The sequence below is a fragment of the Chlorocebus sabaeus genome, chromosome 6 (assembly GCF_047675955.1).
Source record: "Chlorocebus sabaeus isolate Y175 chromosome 6, mChlSab1.0.hap1, whole genome shotgun sequence".
Classification (NCBI taxonomy): Eukaryota; Metazoa; Chordata; class Mammalia; order Primates; family Cercopithecidae; genus Chlorocebus; species Chlorocebus sabaeus.
The window spans coordinates 22,019,400-22,042,875 of NC_132909.1; the positions used below are offsets into that span (position 1 = coordinate 22,019,400).

At 39.9% G+C, this 23,476-nt stretch overlaps 2 protein-coding genes and 1 pseudogene across 15 annotated transcripts in view; 1 reads left to right on the plus strand and 2 right to left on the minus strand.

The window, feature by feature from the left end:
- ZNF568 (zinc finger protein 568) overlaps positions 1-8,214 on the minus strand; it is an 83,953-nt gene extending 75,739 nt beyond the window's left edge. For 2 of the 12 annotated variants that reach the window (XM_037991243.2, XM_037991248.2), the window contains exons 1-4: positions 7,932-8,044; positions 6,869-6,938; positions 2,380-2,596; positions 1,499-1,758 (exon numbers count right to left, since the gene is read on the minus strand). In XM_037991243.2, the coding sequence (XP_037847171.1) occupies positions 1,499-1,574 (76 nt within the window). In that variant the 5' untranslated portion in view covers positions 1,575-1,758; positions 2,380-2,596; positions 6,869-6,938; positions 7,932-8,044. Of the gene's footprint in view, positions 1-1,498; positions 1,759-2,379; positions 2,597-6,868; positions 6,939-7,049; positions 7,389-7,931; positions 8,045-8,110 lie in introns of those variants that run through there. The other 10 variants (XM_073016576.1, XM_073016574.1, XM_073016575.1 and 7 more) reach the window with 8 other exon arrangements.
- ZNF829 (zinc finger protein 829) overlaps positions 8,207-23,476 on the plus strand; it is a 30,594-nt gene continuing 15,324 nt past the window's right edge. The window contains exons 1-5 of one of the 3 annotated variants that reach the window (XM_007996558.3): positions 8,207-8,502; positions 9,271-9,395; positions 9,503-9,560; positions 11,471-11,597; positions 11,906-12,001. In XM_007996558.3, coding sequence (XP_007994749.3) covers positions 9,358-9,395; positions 9,503-9,560; positions 11,471-11,597; positions 11,906-12,001 — 319 coding nt within the window. In that variant the 5' untranslated portion in view covers positions 8,207-8,502; positions 9,271-9,357. Of the gene's footprint in view, positions 8,503-8,522; positions 8,718-9,270; positions 9,396-9,502; positions 9,561-11,470; positions 11,598-11,905; positions 12,002-23,476 lie in introns of those variants that run through there. The other 2 variants (XM_007996561.3, XM_007996559.3) reach the window with 2 other exon arrangements.
- LOC140711865 (large ribosomal subunit protein eL31-like) lies at positions 17,575-21,374 on the minus strand (annotated as a pseudogene).

Below are 23,476 nucleotides of genomic sequence, written 5' to 3' on the forward strand. Positions count from 1 at the left end.
AGGCTGAGGCAAGAGAATCGCTTGAACCCAGGAAGCGGAGGTTGCAGTGAGCTGAGATCGCACCACTGCACTCCAGCCTGAGCGACAGAGCAAGACTGTCTCTCCCCACAAAAAAAAGAACTCAGAAAAAAAACCTTCATGAGAGACTGACTACAGGTAATGTAGAACATTCATATGATAGAATGCAATACAGTCATGATTCTAATGACATTTTTTAAAAACTTGATTTATTTTTTCCCCTAAAAAATTCAGGGCCTTTTGGTTAAAAATGAAAGCCTGAATACCTGCATTTATTAATATTTCCACTCTCTCCCAAACCAATCATAATGTTAATAAAGGAAAAAAGGAGGCTAAAACTCATAAGGACAAAGAATATAGAAGACTTCCACAGATAAGGGCTGTCAACAAAATGTGGGAAGCCAGAGAGCAGACAAATGAGTGGTATCTAACTTAACCAGAGAAAGGTGCAGCTTAAGTAAGGGTGGGAGGAGGGTGGGGAAACCATGGCAGGACCCTAGAAAGGTTCAGGAATGGAGCTACTAATTATTTCTGCAGACTAGAGGTTGGGAGTAGGGTTGAAAACCAGAAAACCAAACGTAAGATGTCATAAAAAGATGTTAAGACCGCCTGATGTCTTCTTTTACCCAACATGGCATAGTCACATTTCCCTCACATTGGCAACAGGAAAAATAAAATATTTTTTTCTCTAGATATACTGAATGAGACAAGCTCTGGATTTCAGGCATATCAGATTCAGATAAAGGTGGGGTTGAGGCAATGCAAAGAAAAAAGAATTAAATAAAAGTTCTCATATTGCAAGATGAGGTGCCCAACATGCCCACTTCCTTCGTCTCCCAAAAAGCGGGAGTTCTGGCTTGTACTCCTCAAGCAAAATCTAGGAATTCTTGCTGGGGAAACTGACTAGCCCAAAAGAAAATGCTTATAGATCCTGACATCTGGTCAACCTTCAACCTCCAAAAAATAATACCATATTAGAAAGAAGGGCAAGCAAAAGAGTGTGTTGGGGTGGAGGTGAAAAGGAAGGGGTTAGGTAGTGAAAGAGAGCTAAATCCTTAACTCCATTATCAAAAATCAACAGGAAATATCTAAAACTGAGAAATCAAGCATTAGCAGTATAAGAATGTTATTTAGAAAAAAAGGAGGTGAATACCAGAATATTGAGACAAAAATGTGCAAAGTGGTTGCCTTTCAGGAATGGGAACAGGGGACGAGGATGGATGGAATAGGAAGCTTTTGTTTATGTTATAGTATAGCATTTAAAGATCTATTTAAATATACTCTTCAAGAAATAAAAACTGCATTTCAAAATTTTTAAAAACTCAAGTAGTCAAATGAATAAGATTAAAAATAAACGTCTCCCCTGCATAGTCAACTCACACACGTGACCTTTCTCAGTAGGAGTAATGAATTTCTTTCCACTGTCCCCAGATGTAGAACCCTTCTCTCCTAAGCTCTGTCCACCTATGAGCCACCTCACCTTTCCTTTCCATCATGTGGCTCAAATGCTCCATTGTTACACAGCTATTGCTGATCACTGAAGGTTGAGATGTCATTCAGACTTTGCCTGCTCTGGGCAGAAGGGTCAAGACAGGCTCCAGCAACTCCAGGGTCCAATCTCTTTCAGGACTCTCCAGCCTCTAAGGCAGGTCTCAGGTCAGGTCTCCTCCCATGATAGATACCTGTTCCTCAGACTTCTATTTGCACTGCAGATGTGTTTTATCCTTGTGGGGCCAGGACCTGTGGATTAGGATATAAATCTAATTTACCTGGTGCCTTCTCACTGGCTCCCTATGATAACCAGCTTCCAAGATGGCCGCCGTGATCACTGTCTTCTGGTATTCATGCCTTTGTAGATCCCTCCCACCCTGAGTATCTTTGACCTGCACAACCAATAGGATATTGCAGAAATGATGGTGTGTGACTTCTAAGGTTAGGTTATAAGACATTAGGGCTTCTGTCTTACATGTTTGGATCATGTACGTTGAGGGAAGCCAGCTGCCATACCATGATGACACTCAACCAGCCCTAGGAAGAGGCCTCCTGTTGACAGCTAATACTAACTTGGAAGCCAGCTATCTTGGAAGTGAATCCTCCAGCCCCAGTTCAGCCTTCTGATGACTGCAGCCCAGCTGACATCTTGACTGCGACTTCATGAGATACCCAAGCCAAAATACCCAGTGAAGACATTTCTCACAGAAATTGTGAGATAATGTTTATTATTGTTTAAGCCACTAGTTTTTGAGGTAATTTGTTACACACTAATAGATAATTAATACAGCTTCAAACACTAATCTTCCTTATTTGTAATTTATACGCTCTAGACACACTGACCAGAGGTGTAAACAAAGTGATGTTTACCTATGTGTTCTTCAAATATCTTCTATGTGTCTAAAAGTGTATGCTCGATGAGGTGACAGATATAAACCTGAGTCAAAAAACACCCAGATTTGCAGCAACTCCAAATTTGGCATGAAAGAGAGTTTCATTCAAAGACCAGCTATTCCATTCCATTTCTGTATTATCTTGGCAATTGAGTTAAGAGAGAACTGCAATTTAGAATTCCAAGTCTCTTCATCTGAAATGACAATTATACTCATGTCACAATAATATTGGATGAATATATGAAATGACTATTAAGATATATGAATTTAGGCCGGGCGCGGTGGCTCACACCTGTAATCCTAGCACTTTGGGAGGCCGAGGCGGGAGGATCATGAGGTCAGGAGATCCAGACCATCCTGGTTAACATGGTGAAATCCCATCTCTACTAAAAACACAAAAAATTAGCAGGGCGTGATGGCTGGCGCCTGCAGTCCCAGCTACTCAGGAGGCTGAGGCAGGAGAATGGCGTGAACCCAGGAGGCAGAGCTTGCAGCGAGCCGAGATCGTGCCACTGCGCTCCAGCCTGAGAAACAGAGCAAGACTCCGTCTCAAAAAAAAAAAAAAAAAAGATATACGAATTTAGCAGCTGCTATGAGTCTTTATTAGGTAAAAGGTAAAAAAAATATATATATGTAACAAAATAGATTAATTTTTGCCCTGTATAATAAAACAAATAAAACAGAAAACATTCAATTATAATAAGTTTTGAGAAGTGCTATGCTTGAAACGTCCTCCTAATACCCCTAACACGCTCACTTTTTTTTCATGAAAGTGATCACTGATCACTTTCTTTCTTTTTTTTTTTTAGACGGAGTTTCGCTCTTGTTGCCCAAGCTGGAGTGCAATGGCACGATCTCAGCTCACTCCCGATCTCAGGTGATCCGCCGGTCTTGGCCTCTCAAAATGCTGGGATTACACGCATAAGCCACCACACTCGGCTGACAGTGATCACTTTCTAATAAACTATTAATATAGTCATGCATCACTTTGCAACAGAGATATGCTCTGAGAAATGTGTCATTAGGCAATTTCATCATTGTGTGAATATAAAAGTGTACTTACACAAACGTGGATGGCATAGCCTACTACCCACCTGTGCTATATGGTACAATCTATTGCTCCTAGGCTACAAACCTGTACTGTATACTGTACAGTACTGTTCATGTTACTGTACTGAATACTGTAGACAACTGCAATACAAAGGTAAGTGTTTGTATACCTAAACATACCTAAACACAGGAAAGAAATGGTAAAAATATAGTATAAAAGATAAAAAATGGTACAGTGGTAAAGGGCACTTACCATGAATGAAACTTGCAGAACTGAAAGTTGCTCTGAGTGAGTGAGTGGTGAGTGAATGCAAAGGCCATGGACACTACTATACACTACTGTAGACTTTATAAACACTGTACACTTAGGCTACGCTAAATTTATAAAATTATTTTTATTTCTTCAAATTGTTGAATTAGCCTTGGCTTACTATAACTTTGTTACTTTATAAGCTTTTCAATTTTTCTTTTTTGAGACAGAGTCTCGCTCCATCACCCAGGCTGGCATAATGGCACGATCTTGGCTCACTGCGATCTCTGCCTCCTGAGTTCAAGCGATTCTCCTCCCTCAGCCTCCCAAGTAGTTGGGATTACAGGCATCTGCCACCACGCCCGGCTAATTTTTGTATTTTTAGTAGAGACGGGGTTTCAACATGTTGGTCAGCCTGGTCTCTAACTCTTGACCTCACGTGATCCACCTGCCTTGGCCTTCCAAAGTGCTAGGATTACAGGGGTGAGCCACCATGTCCAGCCAGCTTTTCAATTTTTTAAAACTTTTTGACTCTTAGCACATAGCTATTTTCTTTCTTTATATCCTTATTCTATAAGCTATGTTCTTAAAAATTTTTTTTCAACTTTTAAAATTTTCTTGTTAAAAATTAAGATACAAACACCCATTAGCCTAGGCCTACACAGTGTTCAGGATCATTGGTATTGTCGTTCACCTCCATATCTGGCCCCACTAGAAGATCTTCAGGGACAATAACACACACAGAGCAATCACATCCTATGACAACAATGCCTTCTTCTGGAATACCTCCTGAAGGACCTGAGGCTGTTTTACAGTTAACTGTTTTTAAATAAATAGGCATATGCTCCAAACTAATGATAAAAAGTATAGTATAGTAGGCACAGGAATCAGTAACATATTTATTATCATTACCAAGTATTAGGTACTGCACATAATTTTATGTTATACTTTTATCTGACTGGCAGCAGAGTAGTTTTGTTTACACCAGCATCACTGCAAACACCAGTGATGGTATTGTGCTACAGTGTTATATTGGCTAGAAAGTCACTAGGTGACAGGAATTTTTCAGCTCCATTATAATCTTACAGCAGGGGTCCTCAACCCCTGGGCCACGTACTAGTACCGGTACCGTACTGGTTCCTGGTTAGGAACCAAGCCACACAGCAGGAAGTGAGCAACAGATGAGCGAGCATTACCGCCTGAGTTCCACCTTCTGTCAGATCAGTGGTGGCATTACAGGACCTCACAGGAGTGTGAACCCTCTTTTGAACTGTGCATGCGAGGGATATAGGTTGCTTGCTCCTTATGAAAATCTAATGCCTGATGATTTGAGGTAAAATAGTTTCATCCTGAAACCATAACCCTCCCGTCCCCTGGTCCATGGAAAAATTATCTTCCACAAAACCAGTCCTTAGCGCTAAAACGGCTGGGGACCACTGTCTTACAGGACAACTGTCATATACGTATATAGTCCATACATATACGGCACATGACTATAATTTAGTTACATATACTGTCTACCCACCCCCCACAACATAAACTCCATGAAAACAAGGACTTATTTTTGTCTGTTTTTGATCTTGATCGTAGGTACTCAAAAATATGCTGATAAAATGGTTCAGTCATTATCAAAAACACTATGCCAATCAAAGATTAAAAACAGACATTACCACATGTATATATAAAAAATTGAAAGCAAGGACTCAGTTGTATACCCATGTTTGTAGCAGTGTCACTTGCAATTGCCAAAAGGTAGAAGCAGCCCAAGTACCCAATGATGAATAAACTGATAAACAAAATGTTTATCCATATATGACATACTTATTATTCAGCCTTAAAAAGGGAGGAAATTGCAATACATGCTAACATGGATGAATCTTGAGGACATTACGCTAAGTTAAATCAGGGTCACAAAAGGACAAACAACATATGATTCTGCTTATATGAAGTACCTAGAATAGTCAAATTCAGAGACAGAAAGTAGAATGGTAGACGCCATAGGCCGGGGGAAAGTGGGGGATAGAGAGTTACTGTTTGATAGGTACCAGGTTTCTGTTTTGCAAGAAGAAGTGTTCTGTGGAGGGATGGTGGTGATGGTACCATAACAATGTGAATGTACTTCATGTCACTGAACTGTACACTTAAACATGGTTTAGATGATAAATTCCACATTGTGTATTTTACCACAATTAAATATATATATATGTCTATAGTTGGTCCTCCTTATCTACGGGTTCTGCATCCTCAGATTCAATCAGCCTCAGATAAAAAATAGAGTTAGGCCTACGATAGTTGTGTCTGTACTGAACATGTACAGTACAGATTTTTTTATTATTCCCTAAACAATAAAGTGTAACAATGATTTACATAGCATTTACATTGTATTAGGTATTACAAATAATCTAGAGATGATTTAATGTATACAGAAGGATGTAGGGACTTGAGCATCTGTGCATTCTGGTATCCATGGAGGGGTCCTGAAACCAACCCCTCCTGGATACGAACCGTATATAAAATAAATGAGTTACTACTACTAATTTGGGGATTTAACACTAGAAGAGAATAGGTCAGACACAGTGGTTCACGCCTATAATCCCAGTACTTTGGGTTGCTGAGGTGGGCAAATCACGATGTCAGGAGATCTAACACGGTGGCTAACACAGTAAAACCCCGCCTCTACTAAAAATACAAAAATTCAGCTGGGTGTGGTGGCGCGTCTGTAGTCCCAGCTACTCTGGAGGCTGAGGCAGAAGAATCGCTTGAACAGGAGGCAGAGGTTGCAGTGAGCCGAGACCGTGCCACTGCACTCCAGCCTGGGTGACAGAGCGAGACTCCGTCTCAAAAAACAAAACAAAACAAAACAAAACAACAACAACAAAAACTAGAAGAAAACAATATACCAGACAAGAATAACACAGAAATTGGCGGATATTTTGGAGTTCAAGTATTTTAAAGTCTTAAGGTTTTGTTAAGTATGCATATTAAAAATAGAAGGATAATAGCAGAAACCAAAGTAGGGGAGAAAAAGGGATAAGGTGAATTTGCCCAATAAAAAAAGATATATGTGCAACTATTATATGTCAATCAAAAATGTTTAAGGCATAATAAATAGAAAACAAAACGTTTTTATGAGCAATCATAATAAATGCCACTGAATTATACTCACCTATTAAAACAACAGTCAAACGTGATAAACAGATGTAAACCCAGCAATATGCTCCTTACAAGACACAGATCTGAAACATAAAGACACAAAGGGGTTAGAAAATGAAATTCTTAAGAAATACAATAAAACTTGAAAAGCAATATTATCAGACAAAAGCGAACCCGGACTAAAAGGCACTCACCAGGATAAAGAGGTATGTTTCTTAAGGTGGTAGATTGGAATTTTAGTCCAATTCCTCACCCCCTCTAATAGATTATATATTCATACTCTTTGGAAGGTAACTTTGCCCTCCAATTGTGGGCATAATTTATTTTAGGCTTAACCATGTGACTTGTTCTGGTTAAGGCAATCTCTCTTGTGCTCTGGTGACCCATCATGAGCAGAGCATGCCCTGGCAATAAATGTGCTTTTGGCCTGAGATCCAGAAAGAACAGATGCGGAGCAGGTCTTAACTCGTCGCGCAGCCTATCCACTCAACCAAGCCCCACCTAGATCAGCTGAACACCGTCAACGCGCCAGCCTGTGAACAGGAGAATAAGGACTTGCTGTTGTATGGCATTGAGTTCAGGGGTGGTTTTTAGACATCATTATTATCACGGCAATAGCTAACTAATATACATAAAAGCAGCAAGTCATAATCTAATAATGAACCTGAAAAGTTCACTAAGGAATACTGGAAAACCATAAATTGTAGGGTCAAGGACTACGGTAAAAAAGGCAGCAAAGGAGACTACAGAGGAGTGGCCAACAGGGAGACAGGACCAGTAAAAAACAAGTGTTTTTCAAGTCGTTATCAACTATGCCAAATGCTACAGAGAAGCCAGCTCAAGACATACTAGACATACTACAATCACGCACACTTCGCCACGCTCACACTCACTAGAGCCTTAATCACAATCACACACATATCACACATTTCATCATAATCACGCGCAACCAAACATCACAATCACCCCATCACAATTATTCGTGCCGTCACACTCACACACACAACCACACACCCACACTAACTCCCTTCACAGTATTCTGTCCCGACAACTGCAACCACTCAGCAGTAGCGTACCCTGAGCACTCCCCACTGCCGCTACTCGGGACACTCTGGGCCTAAGTGGCTCCGTGTCCCGTCAGCCGCGAGTCCCTTGCTCGCCCCCTTCTGCGGGGACTCGGCAGCGTCACCTGCCGGAAACACCCGAATGTTCATCCCGCGCGCAGTTTCTGAGATTCTGGGTGAAGGGGACCCACAGATAGGTGTGGAACAGACGCCTAAAGCCCCGAACCATCCCTCCGCGTCCGCGACGTTTCCGAGGACAACACCTCCCAGCAGGCCCCGCGGCCCCACTCAACATCCGGCCAGAACACGTCGGCGTTTCCTGTGTGAGGGTGAGGCGTGGGCCAGGTTCCCGGGGAGGCTCATCTCCATTGCCCAGCGCTACAGCCACCCGCAACTCCGAGGCTCGGCTGGATGTTGAGAGTTGAGGGAGCAGCCGTTTCGGGTGGGCCCAGGCGAGGAGCTGACAGGAATCGGCGTGGGTCTCGCTCTGGACTACATTTCCCAGAGGGCCTGGTGGCCTGCCACTTTTCTCGCAGGAATTCGAACGTTTCGTCACTCCTGGCGGGACTCTTAGATCTGGGAGGTGAGATATTTTGGTCCCCAGGAGAACTGGCTCAGGTCTGCAAGTTCCCATCCGGGATGACTGGAAAGGGCTTAGTTGAGGATACCGAAGGCCGGTGGGGAGCTGGCGCCTTGGGCCCGTGTGGGCGGAGCTGCCTGAAAGGGGGAGGTTGTGTTTGGGAGGCCAAGGCGGGCGGATCACGAGGTCAAGAGATCGAGACCATCCTGGCCAACATGGTGACACCCCATCTCTACTAAAAATACAAAAATCAGCTGGGGTTGGTGGCGCGCGCCGGTAGTCCCAGCTACCAGGTAGTCCCAGCTACTCGGAGGCTGAGGCAGGAGAATCACTTGAACCCGGGAGGCGGAGGTTGCTGTGAGCCGAGATCGCGCCACTGCACTCCAGCCTGGCGACAGAGCAAGACTCTGTCCCCACCCCTCCAAAAGAGAGGGGAGGCTGTGGAATTGTCTGGGAGATAATAACACTGCGGCTTATGTGCGGATATGGGATACCTGTCACTGGAGGGGTTGTGGCTGTGTGTACCCGTGGTGATGTGTGATTGTGACTGCGACAGTGTGGGGTGCCTACGATTGTGCAGCTGTAATTGTGTGTTTCCTATGGTGTGTATGTGATTGTAACTGTGTTGCCGTGTGTGGCTCCGTGTGTGCAGGTGAGACGTGCATGTCGCCTTGATTTAAGTGTGACTGTCCCTAACGGTATTTGGCATTCTGTGTATGAGTATGGGGTCCCGTCAACTGTGCGATTGTGACTCCAGAACTCTGTCTCTAGGAAACCTCTCTGAGGTCTGGTGGTCAGATTCGAACCCTGGACTGCAGTGAACACAGCCTTTCCCCTGAGCCACTGAAATTGGACAGGATGCCCCTTTCTCCTCTGATCTCCATTCCCCATGTGTGGTGGGTAATGGGGCTGGGGAAGACCTCTTACTTGACTAATTTGGGTACCAAGAAAAACTTGGTGTCTCACAGTTACTCTTCCCTCTCCCAATTTTACCTTTCTCCAGGTGTCACCCAGAAGAGGAGGAAAGAATGCATGATGAACTTCTACAAGCAGTATCCAAGGTGTGTTAGGGTTTCTTCTTTTTCTTCTGAAAATTCTTGCTTAATAAAGGAATGCCATTTAATTCTCGGTCCCTATAATTTTCCCATCACAGAAAAGGATGGTTGCTCCACTTATGCTTGCGGAATTTTCTTCTCAAGTATTTATTATGATTTAAAAATAAAAGGATGATTAATTTAGATATCTCAAAAATACAGCATTACCAAGAAAAAATAAAATTTGACCACTCAGATAGTGTTAATATTTTAATGTATTTTCATTATTTGTCAAGAACCAAATTTTGTTTCATTTGCCATTTGATGTTCTACATTTTTACAAAAAAAGTGTCATAAATATGATCCCACGTCATCAAATGGTCTTGGGAAATATATTTTTCTACGTTTGAAGAAACTATGGTATATACTTTTTTAAAATCAGACATGCCAGACTTTTAAATCCTCATTTGAATATATATCTGTACTTAACAACCCCCTACCCCCACAGGTTTGAATTTGGGTCTCCATCATTAATAATAAAATTGAATATATTCCATATGTTTATTGGTTTTTAGCGTTTCATCTTTTGTGGCATGTCAGTTCAAATCTTTACTCATTTTTCTCTTGGAATAGCTCTTATTGATTCATATGAGTTATTTATGTAATCTGAATCTCAGTCCTTTATTGTGTTTTCCTAATATTTGGAAGATTTCATCACTTCCTGTAAGATGATTTTATGATAAGTTCTAATTTTTAAAAAGCTGAGTTTATCAATATTTTTTCTTTATGGTTAGTGCTTTTTGTATCTTATTTAATAAATCCTTCCCTGTCCCAAGGACATGCAGATACTCTCCTATATTTATGCTTAAAGCCATAAGTTTCACTTTCTTTTTTGTTTGTTTTTTGAGACGGAGTCTTGCTCTGTCGCCCAGGCTGGAGTGCAGTGGCCGGATCTCAGCTCACTGCAAGCTCCGCCTTGATTCTTTCCAGTACAATTTGTGTTCTTCTCAGAGTAAATTGCCTTGTTTCTTCTTTTGCCTGATTTTATGTATGTGTCGCTATTTTTTTCAAATTCTCTAACATTGCTGTCAGTTGCCTGTCGATATTTTCTGCATGATCAAACATACTAGCTCCTTAGTTTTCTTTGGAGATGTCTTTCCTATAGTCCTTACTTCTTCTTTTCCTAGATGCTGTTCTCTCAGTCTGCTGCTGGATGGTGTTCTAGGATTTGCCTTTTATAATTATACTGGCACTTTCATCACCATTTTCATGTTAGTTTTCCAGTGTCTTAATATAGTACCTTTTCTTTTTCCTAATTTACTCCCTAGTTTTGATGGAACATGTAGCCCAGTAGCTTCCTAAGAAAAGCCACATTGGAAATACTTTTATCATTCCCTGCAGATTTAAAATTGTCTTGATTTAATCTTCATAGTGGCTTAGTAATCTGATTGGAGATAGAATTCTATTTCAGAATTTATTTTCGTTTATAATATTAAAGGAATTGCTTGGTTTTTTTCTTGTTTCAAATGGTGCTATTGAGAAGTCTATTGCCATTCTGATTCCTGAAAACTTACGTGATCTGTGTTTTCTTCCTAGAAGCTTTTAGAAACTTTCTTTTTTGTTTTGCCCTGATATTCTGAATTTTTACTCCAAGTATTATGAGATGTGTTTGAAAGCCCCTCCCATTTTCCCCTCTCTTGGGGCATAAAGGGAAAGTGGAGAGGGGGAAGAAACTCACTAATTGAACTGAATGCATGCTGTTTCCTATCACTGGAAAAGTCCAGCCTATTTGTACATCCCTTTGTACACAGGACATATATCTTCTGATATGATAGGATTCACCCCCTTTAATTTTGCTTACTCTGTCCTTTCTTGCCACCTCTACCACCATCTTTTTCTTTTCTCCTTCCATTGTGAAAGCATGTTTGTTGTTTCAGGGGTCAGTGATGTTCAGGGATGTGTCCATAGACTTCTCTCAAGAGGAATGGGAATGCCTGGACTCTGGTCAGATGAATTTATACAAAGAAGTAATGTTGGAGAATTTCAGCAACCTGGTTTCAGTGGGTAAGGATAACTATTCCCCAAAATTCAGAGTCTGCCCTTGTAAATGTCTCCTTTCTCCACTGTGAATTATTTGCTTCATGTAACCAGCTGCATTTCTGCTCCCTGTTCCCTAAGGAATGGTTTGAGTTGAAATAGAATGGAAGAGTTGGAAGTGGGCAGCTCCAATGGGCTGCGGCTGAAGCTTCATCTTCTCTATCTTTCTCTGGTCCTTCTTGTAGTGTCATCTTTTCTTTGATCACTAAGGGACTCGATCTGATTTCTGGGGAGCCCACAGCATAACCATGTCCCATGTCTTTTCTTGTGAGCAGGGCTTTCCAATTCTAAGCCAGCTATGATCTCCTTATTGGAACAAGGAAAAGAGCCCTGGATGGTTGACAGAGAGCTGACTAGAGGCCTGTGTTCAGGTAAGTAAGAGATGATGGCTCAGGAGCAGGACTATGAAGAGATATACTTTTGAGATGTTATCAGGAAGCTCCCTTTAAAGGCCCAAAGCCTCTTCCATATGAGGTATCCCACTTTTTTTTCCTCATACTTTCTCCCTAGTCCAATATAGCAAGTACCTCCCTGGCTATAATTATGCTATAATTATTCTGCCCACATTTTAGGTTTCATTCCTTCCTATGATATGCTACGTTTAGAATTGTATAACAGTAGACACTCCTACCCTAAGAAATAGATGTGTGTAAGTGCGTGTGTGTGTCTTTTTCTTTCCCTGTACTTGTTTTCATTTTATCTACTTTCAGCTATTTAATGTCTTTGACCAGTTCATTCTGGATTTAATAGCTCATTCTTTCATTTATCAAACATTTGATTATTTCTTTCTTTAAAAGAAATTGAAGGATAACATACACACATAAAACTACACGACTATGATTGCATAGCATGGTGAAATTGAGAATGGTGAAACCACTACTAGGACAATAAGTGGAACATTACTAGCACCTCAGAACCCCTTCTCTGCCCCTTCCCCATCATCAGCCTCTTTTTCCTCTCCCAAAATAAATACCATCCTGATATTTAGCACCAGGGATTCGTTTTGCCTATTTCTGAACTTTATATAGATGCAGTTGCACAGTATTTAGTCTTTTGCCCTTGGCTTTTTTTGCTCAACATGTTGTTTATGTGACATATCTATGGTGCTGCATATATCTGGTGTTAGTTCATTCTTATTGGCTATGTTGTATTTCATTCTATGAATATATGCATATTTATTTATTTATTTATTTATTTTTTGAGATGGAGTCTTGCTCTGTTGCCCAGGCTGGAGTACAGTAGTGTGATCTCGGCTCACTGCAACCTTTGCCTCCCGGGTTCAAGCGATTCTCCTGCCTCAGCCCCCCGAGTAGCTGGGACTGTGCCACCACGCCCAGCTAATTTTTTGTATTTTCAGTAGAGCAGGGTTTCAACATGTTGGCCAGGCTGGTATCAAACTCCTGACCTCAGGTGATCCACCTGCCTCGGCCTCACAAAGTGCTGGGATTACAGGCGTGAGCCACTGCGTCCTGCTTCATTCTATGAATATATTTTAAATTATGCTTTATATATTATTAATTACTATAAGTGACCTTTCTACTGTTGACAGCTGGTTTGTTTGCAGTTTTTAGCTATTACACATAATGCTGCTGTGAACGTTCCTGTGTAGAACTTTTGGCAAATGTATGTACACATATCTTTTAGGTATATACATAGGAGTGGAATTACTGAGCAATAGGATATGTATGTGTTCAACTTTAGTAAATATACCAATTTTCCAAAGTAGTTATACCAATTTGCAGTTCTCCTAGCAGTATGAAGGTTGCCATTGCTCTGCATTCTTACATTCTTACCAGTTGTTATTGCCAGGCCCTTTAATTTTAGTTATTCTGCTGTGTGTGTTCTGTGACATGCCTGTTTCAGTTTCTTGGCTAAACTTAGTTGTCTATCTTTTTCCTGTTGCTTTCAAAGAATTCTTTTTATATTCTATGTATCAGCCCTGTGTTTGGTTATACATGATGTAAATATCTCCCACCACGTTATATCTTATCTTTTACTCTTTTAGTGGTATCTTTTGATGAACAGAAGTTAATTAATTTTAATGTGGTCACAGTTATCTTTTTCTGTGTAGTGTTGCTTTTTTGTGTCCTGGGTAGGAATCATTGCCTAACCTGAGGTCATGAAGATATTTCCTATGTTATATTCTAGTAGCTTTATTGTTTTACTTTTTCCATTTACATCTACTTTTCTGAAGCTGGTATTTGTATGTGTTGTGAGGTAGGGGTCAAATTTCATTTTTTCCCATGTGAATATCCAGTTGACTTCTTAGTGTTTATTGAGATGACTGTCCTTTTCCCATTCTCTATAGGACTACCTTTGTCATAAATCATGTATTCCTATTTCTGTGAGTCTGTCTCTGAATTCTGTTCCTTTGGCTTATTTGTCTATCCTTGTGCCAATAGCACACTTTATTAATACTGTAGCATGTAATAAATCGTATCTAGTAGAGCAAGTTCTCCTATTGCTTCTTAGTCCTTTGCATTTTCATTGTAAATTCTAGAATTGGGCCGGGCACGGTGGCTCATGCCTGTAATCCCAGCACTTTGGGAGGCCGAGGTGGGTGGATCACCTGAGGTCAGGAGTTTGAGACCAGCCTGGGCAACATGGTGAAACCCCATCTTTACTAACAATACAAAAATTAGCCAGGCGTGGTGGCGGGCGCCTGTAATCCCAGCTACTCAGGAGGCTGAGGCAGGAGAATCGCTTGAACTGGGGAAGCGGATGTTGCAGGGAGCCAAGATCGCACCATTGCTCTCCAACCTGGGGGACAAGAGCAAAACTTAGTCTCAAAGAAAAAAAAAAATTAGAATTAGCTTATATAGAGTCATTTGAAACTTAATCAAAATGGCAAGTTATACTTTGCATGAGAATATTAATATCAGTTTATGGAGAATTAAGATTTTTAAATAGAAAGTCTTGTAAAAATGTTTGACTTTTTACTTTTGTACACTAGTCTGCTAGGTGCTGTACAGTTTAGAAAATAAGTAGGCTTATTAAGAAACTTGTTATCTAACGCAGGAGCTAGAACATTGCTGTAAATAATTTCTACAGAATAAGATTCATCAATGAGAAGATCAAACAGGAAGCTCAGAAGAAAGTTGTAAAACAGTCAGAAAATATGGAAGTGGAAATTCATCCAAGTAGAAGTTAATGGTTGGAGCCCTAGAAGTAGATGTTGTTACCTATAGAGTTAGCATTGGAAATAGAAGATCCATGCCTCCCTGGAGAAAGAATTCTAGATTTAACGAAGCTCTAGGAACCTAGGAAGGAGTTTATGAATCTTCACTTTTTCCTAGCTATCAGTTGATCTTAGCTGCTTTTAAGTATTTTATTTCTGTCTCCTAACACTCTTCCTCCCTATCAACTTGCTAATTCACCCCCTTCTTAATCTTACCTTAACCTCGTACCTTTCTACTTGAAAGGTGGTCTCTTTTTCATTTTATCTTTTTCATTTTAAAATAATTAATTTAATTTTCATTAAAGTAATATATTTACAGAGTTTGAAATCACAGTGTTATAAAGCTTATATTGAAAAACAGCAGCCCAGGCCAGGCGTAGTGGCTCACACCTGTAAACCCAGCACTTGGGAGGCTGAGGTGGGCGGATCACTTGAGGTCAGGAGTTTGAAACCAACCTGGCCAACATGGCGAAACCCCATCTCTACTAAAAATAAAAAAATTAACTGGGCATAGTGGCAGGCACCCGTAGTCCCAGCTACTTGGGAGGCCAAGGCAAGAGAATCGCTTGAACCCAGGAGGTGAAAGTTGCAGTGAGCTGAGATCATGCAGCTGCACTCCAGCGTGGGAAACAAGGTGAGACTCCATCTCAAAAAAAGAGAAAAAAGAAAAAGAGCAGCCTGCTTTTTCGTGTATACATTCCTACCCTGACTGCCCCGGTCCCTCTCATCAAAGACAATACATTTTCAACTCTTACTTTCATTCTTCTGATACCTACCTTCAATTTTTGCATAGTATGTTTGTTTTGTCATTTTGTGATACATAAAACTGTAAAAGTATTTCCTGATGTCTTGTTCTGATAGTTGAGGGCTGGTCTCTGGTAATCACCATACGTATCTTGACTATAGCAATATTCATAGTTTATATCCTGATTACACAAACGTTGTTATAACTTTCCTGTTACCTACTTAATGTGCATCCCTATTTGTGTTATGCCTTACGTTTATTTGTATTGTAGTTTGTACTTTCTATTTTGACATCTTTGCTTAATAATAGTCACTTAGGAATGTTTTTACATACTCTTCCCAAGTTCAAATACTGAATTAAAAATAAACCCATCAAAACTGAGATGTCTTTTTTATGTATCAGTTTTACATTTTGGAACAACTAGTTTTTTAAAGACAAAACTATTGTTGTTGTTATTTTTTTTAGACAGAGTTTTCCTCTTGTTACCCAGGCTGGAGTGCAGTGGTACAATCTCAGCTCACTGCAACCTCTGCCTTCCAGGTTCAAGTGATTCTCCTGCCTCAGCCTCCCGAGTAGCTGGGATTACAGGCACCTGTCACCATGCCCAGCTAATTTTTTTATTTTTAGTAGAGACAGGGTTTCACTCTTGGCCAGGATGGTCTCGAATTCCTGACTTCAGGTGTTCTACCTGCCTTGGCCTCCCAAAGCGCTGGTTTTATAGGTGTGAGCCACCACGCCTGACCTATAATTTCCTTGATAACAAAAGCATATCTATTACATTTCTGTTATGATTATTCCCAGATAGTCTCAGCTACTCAAATTATAATGTTTAATCACAGAAAAATGTGGGAGGTAGGTAATTCAGAACTGTGATACATAAACATTTTAACACACTCCTGAGTTCATGTGATACCACTCCCCCATAGCCACCCACATTCCTTATAAGCCTTTATGAAAAGAACAGAAATGCCTTTTTGCACATTTGTGCCCGGCACATACCATAACTAAAATTAGCCTTGACCCAAAAACAAAACAAAAAGAACCACATGTATTTATTTACATTACCCAAAAGTATAGCCATCCTCTAACATAAAAAAACAAGGCATACATATGAAATAATAATGGCATATATGTTAAAACTATTCTTGGGAATCAATGTTTTAATACCTTATGTTAGAAATCATCCAGGTTTTCGAGGATTATCTGTTAATTTTTCTTAATGTCCATTGTCTTAAAGTTAACTAAAAATCTTGACTATTATATTTAAACTGACACACTACAGAGCAACACAGTTACTTTTTTTTTCTTCTTCTTCTTTTTTTTTGAGACAGAGATTTGCTCTGTCGCCCAGGCTGGAGTGCAATGGTGTGATCTCGGCTCACTGCAACCTCCACCTCCCAGGTTCAAGCGATTTTCCTGTCCCAGCTTCCTGAGTAGCTGGGATTACAGGCGTGCGCCACCATGCCCAGCGAATTTTTGTATTTTTAGTAGAGACAAGGTTTCACCATGTTGCCCAGGCTGGTCTCTAACTCCTGACCTCAAGTGATCCACCTGCCTCGGCCTCCCAAAGTGCTGGAATTATAGGCGTGAGCCTCCGTACCCAGCCCAACAGTTACTTTGATGTCAAAAAGTCTGACAGAACTATAATTTGATTTGGTTTAACACATAATTGTATAGTTTTTATAATTTTATTTCATTTTATTTTATTTTGAGACACAGTCTGGCTCTGTTGCCCAGGCTGGAGTGTAGTGGTGCATCTTGGCTCACTGCAACCTCCCACACACCCACCTCTCCCAGGCTCAAGCGTCCCTCCCACCTCAGCGTCCCTAGTAGCTGGGACTACAGGTACATGGCACCATGACCAGCTAATTTTTGTATTTTTTTGTGGAGATGGGATTTTGCCATGTTGCCCAGGCTGGTCTCGAACTCCTGAGCTCAAGTAATCCGCTTGCCTTGGCCTCCCAAAGTGCTGGGATTACAGGCGTAAGCCATAGCATCCAGCCTAGTTTTTATAATCTTAAAATTTATATTTTGCACTGATAAAATCAGGAGGAAGATATATAGTTATTTTTAAACCAGAATTATTAAGCCAGTCTTTTTAAAAATTTGTTTTTGAGCTAGCAGTTGTTGTGAGGTTGTGGGGTTATTTTTGCGGGGGAGGGGGGAACTTGTTTTGTTTGCAATTTTATAATTATTTTATGTATTTGACGATCAGTGAGTGATTAGTTCTCATCCCATTGTGTAGATTTTTGAAAGTGGTAACAGGTACATAGGTAACCAAAGTATAGAGCTTATTTGGTGAATCGTCATCCCCATTACGTTTTCTGGACAACCTCACACAGATTCATTATGGGACATTCCGGATTCGTTATGGGACATTCTGGATTCGTTATGGGACATTCCTGATTCCTTTGGTCCAGACAGCTTTGTTGAGCCTGGTATCAATGCGCACATCTGGAGTTCCCGTCTCCTTCATGGCAAATTTCTGAATCTCTTTGAGTGCCCGAGGGCACACTTCTTAAAGCCCACTCCATGGATGCGCTTGTGCAGATTGATGGTGTACTTTCGGGTCACCACCTTGCTGATTGCAGAACGGCCCTTTTTCTTCTCGCCTCCCTTCTTTGCGGGAACCATTCTGCCAGGTCCAAGTTGGAAAGGCTTGTTTTTTTTTTAAGGCTAGCACATTCAAACTTGTAGAAGTTTTCTGTGACTGTCTTTGCACTACAGTCACACACCTGAATAGCCCACAAAGCTGAAAATACTTGCTATCTTACTCTTTATAAAAAAGTTGCCTAACCCCTGCTGTCTATGAACCAGAGTAGCACTCCTTTAATTTTTTTGTTTTATTTTCAGCTTTATTAAGGTATAATTCACATACCATACAGTTAACCCATATAAAATGTACAGTTCAGTGACTTTTAATTTAACAGTTGTATAAACATCACCATAATCAATTTTAGAACATTTTTATCACCTCAGAAAAACCCCTGTACACTCTAGCTGTTACTCCCACCCCTCTCCAGCCCCACACAACCATGAGTTGATTTTCTCTATGGATTTGCCTATTCTGGACATTTCATATAAATGGAATTGTACAATATGTGGTCTTCTGCAAATTCCCTGTTTCATAACTTAATGCTCTTCAAGGCTCATCCATGTTGTAGCATGTATCAATATTTCATTTCTTTTTATTGCCAAATACTATTCCATTTTATGGATATACCACATTTATCCATTGATCAGTTGATGGACATTTGGGTTTCCTCTTTTGGGCTATTTTGAATAATGTTGTATGAACATGTCTGTAAGTTTTTGTGTGGACATAAGCTTTCAGTTCTTTCAGGTTTCTACCCAGGAGTACAATTGCTGGGTCATATCATAACTCTGTGTTTAGCTATTTGAGGAACTGCTAGACTCTTTTCCAAAATGGCTACACCATTTTACATGCCCACCAGCAGTGTATGATGGTTCCAGTTTCTCCACATCATTTGCTAACACTTGTTATCTTTTTTTTTTGTTTTTTTAGACAGTCTTGCTCTGTTGCCCAGGCTAGAGTGCAATGGCACAATGTCAGTTCACTGCAACCTCTACCTCCTGTGTTCAAGCAATTCTCTTGCCTCAGTCTCCTGAGTAGCTGGGATTATAGGCTTATGCTACCACATCCAGCTAATTTTTGTATTTTGGTAGAGACGATGTTTCACCATGTTTGCCAGGCAGGTCTTGAACTCCTGACTTCAAGTGATCCACCTGCTTCAGCCCTCCAAAGTGCTGGGATTACAGGAGCGAGCCACCACACCTGGCCTGTGTTTTTATTTATTTATTAATCTTTATTTTTAATTTTTTGGGTACACAGTAGGTATGTATATTTATGGGTTACATGAGATATTTTGATACAGGCATGCAATGCTCATATCAGGGGAAATGCGATATCCATCACCTCAAGCATTTATCCTTTGTGTTACAATCTAATTGTACTCTTAGTTTTTAGGTTGTTTTGTTTTGTTTTGTTTTGTTTTTTAAGATGGAGTCTCACTCTGTCACCCAGGCTGAAGTGCAGTGGTGTGATCTCTGCTCACTGCAACTTCTGCCTCCCGGGTTCAAGTGATTCTCATGCCTCAGCCTCCCAAGTAGCTGGGACTACAGGCATGTACCACCACACCCAGCTAATCTGTGTGTGTGTGTGTGTGTGTGTGTGTGTGTGTTTAGTAGAGATGGAGTTTTACCATGTTGGCCAGGCTGGTCTTGAACTCCTGACCTCAAGTGATCCACCCACCTCAGCCTCCCAAAATGCTGGGATTACAGACATGAGCCATCATGCCCGGCCTCTTTTAGTTATTTTTAAATGTTCGATTAAATTATTTTTGACTACAGTCACCCTGTTTTGCTAGCAAATACTGTTACTCTTTTTTATATGTGTTTAAAAAAATTTATTTTTGTATATGAATCTTTTTTTAAAATTATTGTATACATTCTAGGTGTACAACATGAAGTTCTGATACACATACATATTGAAATAATTACTGTAGTTAATCAGGTCATATCAAATAACTATAATTTTTTTCTTTCTTTTTTTGTTTAGGGTCAGAGTACTTAAAACCTACTTTCCTGACAAATTTCTAGTATACAATAGAGTATTACTAACTGTAGTCCTCCTGCTATACATTAGATTTCTCATGAGCTTTTTTTTCTAAGTTTTTATTGATACAAATTATACATATTTATGGAGTACAAGGGATAGATTAATGCATTCATACAATGTATAAGGATCAAACCAAGGTATTTAGATACCCATCACTTTGAATATTTATCAATTGTTTTATATATATATATATATTTTTTTTTATTTTACTAATAGAATGTGCGCGGTGTCATTTTTTTTGTGTATGTGAGAGAGTTTCACTGTTAGCCAGACTGGAGTACAGTGTCATGACCACAGCTCACTGCATCCTTGAACTCCCAGGCTCAAGGGATTCTACCACCCCAGCCTCTTAAGTAGTTAAGACTGTAGGTGCATGCCACTATACCTAGCTAACTTTAAAATTGTTTATAGAGATGGGGGTCTCCCTATGTTCCCCAGGCTGGTCTCAAACTCCTGGTCTCAAGTGATCCTCCTGACTTGGCCTCCCAATGTGCTGGGATTACAGTTATGAACCACTGTGGCCCTGCTATTAAGTTTTTTTGGTTCCTTGTGAATTGTGGATATTAGTCCCTTCTCAGGTGAAGAGTTTGCAAATATTTTCTGCCATTCTACAGGTCTCTTCACTCTGTTGATTGTTTCCTTTGCTGTGCATAAGCATTTTAGTTCAATATAGTCCAATTTGTCTTTTTTTTTGTTGTTTGCCCCTTATTGAAAATATCTTTAAGGTCTTATCTAAAATATATTTGTGTATTCTTCTGAAGTGTTTCCCCTATGTTTTCCTCTAGTGGTTTTATAGTTTGGGGTCTTATAGTTAAGTATTTAATTCATTTTGAGTTTATTTTTGTATATGGTGAGAGATAGTCTAGTTTCATTCTTCACTCTATGGATATCCAGTTTTCCCAGCACCATTTATTGAACAGGGTGTCCTTTTCCCAATGTCTGTTCTTGGCACCTTTGTCAACCATCAGTTGACTATAAATACATGGATTTATTTGTGGGTTCTCTCTTCTGTTCCTTTGGTCTTTGAGTCTGTTTTTATGACAGGACCTTGTTTATGAAAGTACCCTTTATTATGCTGTTTTGGTTATTACAGCTTTGTAGTATATTTTGAAGTTTGATTCTTCCACTTTTGTTCTTTTGCTACAGATTGCATCGGCTATTTGGCATCTTTTATGATTCCCTACAAATTTTAGGATTTTTTTTTTTTTTTTTTTTTGCTGTTCATGTAAAAACTGACTGGTATTTAAGTAGGTATTGCATTGAATCTGTAGATTGCTTTGGGAAATATGTTCATTTTAACAATAGTTCTTCCAGTGCATGAGTATGTAAATATCTTTTTATTTGTGTTGTATTCAATTTCTTTCATCTGTGTTTTGCAGTTTTCCTTGTAGAGGTCTTTCACTTCGTGGTTAAATTTGTTTCTAGGTAGTTTTTTGTAGCTATTATATTAATAAATGGGATTGTTTTCTTGATTTGTTTTTCAGCTAATTCATTATTGTGGATGTATAGAAATCCTTTTTTTGTTTTTGTTTTTGTTTTTTTGAGACGGAGTTTTGCTCTGTCTTCCAGGCTGGAGTGCAATGGCATGATCTCAGCTCTCTGCAGCCTCCGCCTCCTGGGTTCAAGCAGTTCTGCCTCAGCCTCCTGAGTAGGTGGGACCGCAGGTGCCACAGGTGCCTGCCACCACACCGCAGGTGCCTGCACATACACGCCGTAAAAATGCCAATTTTTGTATTTTTAGTCAAGACAAGTTTCACCATGTTGGCCAGGCTGGTCTCAAACTTATGACCTCAAGTGATCCACCCACCTCGGCCTCCTGAAGTGCTGCGATTATTGGCGTGAGCCACCATGCCCAGCCTACTACTTGTTTTTGTATATTGATTTTGTATCTTGCAACTTTACTGATTTCATTGATCAGTTCCAAGAATTTTTGGTAGCATCTTTAGGTTTTTATATATATGTAAGATCATGTCATCCGTAAAGGGACAGTTTGACTTTCTATTATCCAGTCTGGATGCTTTTTATTTCTTTCTCTTGCCTGATTGCTCTGGATAGGACTTCCAGTACTATATTGAATAGCAGTGGTGAATGTGGGCTTCTTTGTCTTGTTCCAATTCTTAGAGGAAAGGCTTTCGGCTTTTCCCCATTCAGTATGGTGTTAGCTGTAGATTTGTCATATATGGTCTTTATTATGTTAAGGTATGTTATTTAATGCCTGATTGTTGAGAGGTTTTTATAATGAAGAGATGTTAAACTTTATCAGATGCTTTCTCTGCATCTATTGAGCTGATCATATGGTTTTTGACCCACATCCTGTTGATCTGATACATCATGTTATTGATTTGCTTATGTTGAACCATCCTTGCACTTTTCAGGAAAAATCTCACTTAATCGTTGTATAGTATCTTTTTGTTGTATTATTGGATTTTGTTTGCTAGTATTTCATTGAGGGGTTTTGGGTCTATGTTCATGAGGGATATCAACTCTTTTTTGTTGTTGTCGTCGTGTCCCTCTCTGGTTTTGGTATGAGGGTAATGCTGGCCTCGTAGAATGAATTAGGAAGAATTCACTCCTCTTCCATTTTTTGGAATAGTTTGAAAAAAATTTAGGTTAGTTATTTGTAATTTTGGTAGGATTCAGCAGTAAAGCCATTTAGTCTTGGGCTTTTCTTTGTTGGGAGACATTTTACTACTGCTTCAATCTCATGACTTGTTATTGGTCTGCTCAGGTTCTTCTGCTCTGTTTCTTCCTGGTTCAATCTTGGTAGGTTTTCATGTATCCAGGAATTTTTCTGTTTCCTCTAGGTTATCTGATTTGTTAGCATATAGTTGCTTGTAGTAGTCTTTGATGATCTTTAATTTCTTAATTGACCCAGTGGGCATTCATGAGCAAGCATATTGTTTAATTTCCATGTATTTGTGTGGTTTATAAAGTTTTTGTTATTGATTACTAGTTTTATTCTAGTGTAGTCTGAGAAGATACTTGATATGATTTTGATTTTTAAAAATTAGTTATAACTTGTCTTATGGCCTAACATACGGTCTCTTCCTGGAGGATGTTCCATGTGCTGATGGGAACAATGTGTATTCTGCAGCTGTTGGATAAAATGTTCAGTTAGTGTCTGGTAGGTCCATTTGGTCTAATGTCCAGTTTAAATCCAAAGCTGTTGATTTTCTATCTAGACGAACTGTCTAATGCTGAGAGTGGGATGTGGAAGTCCCATACTATTATTTTATGGGAGTCTATCTTTTTTTGTTGTTGTTTTATTGAGACAGAGTCTCGCT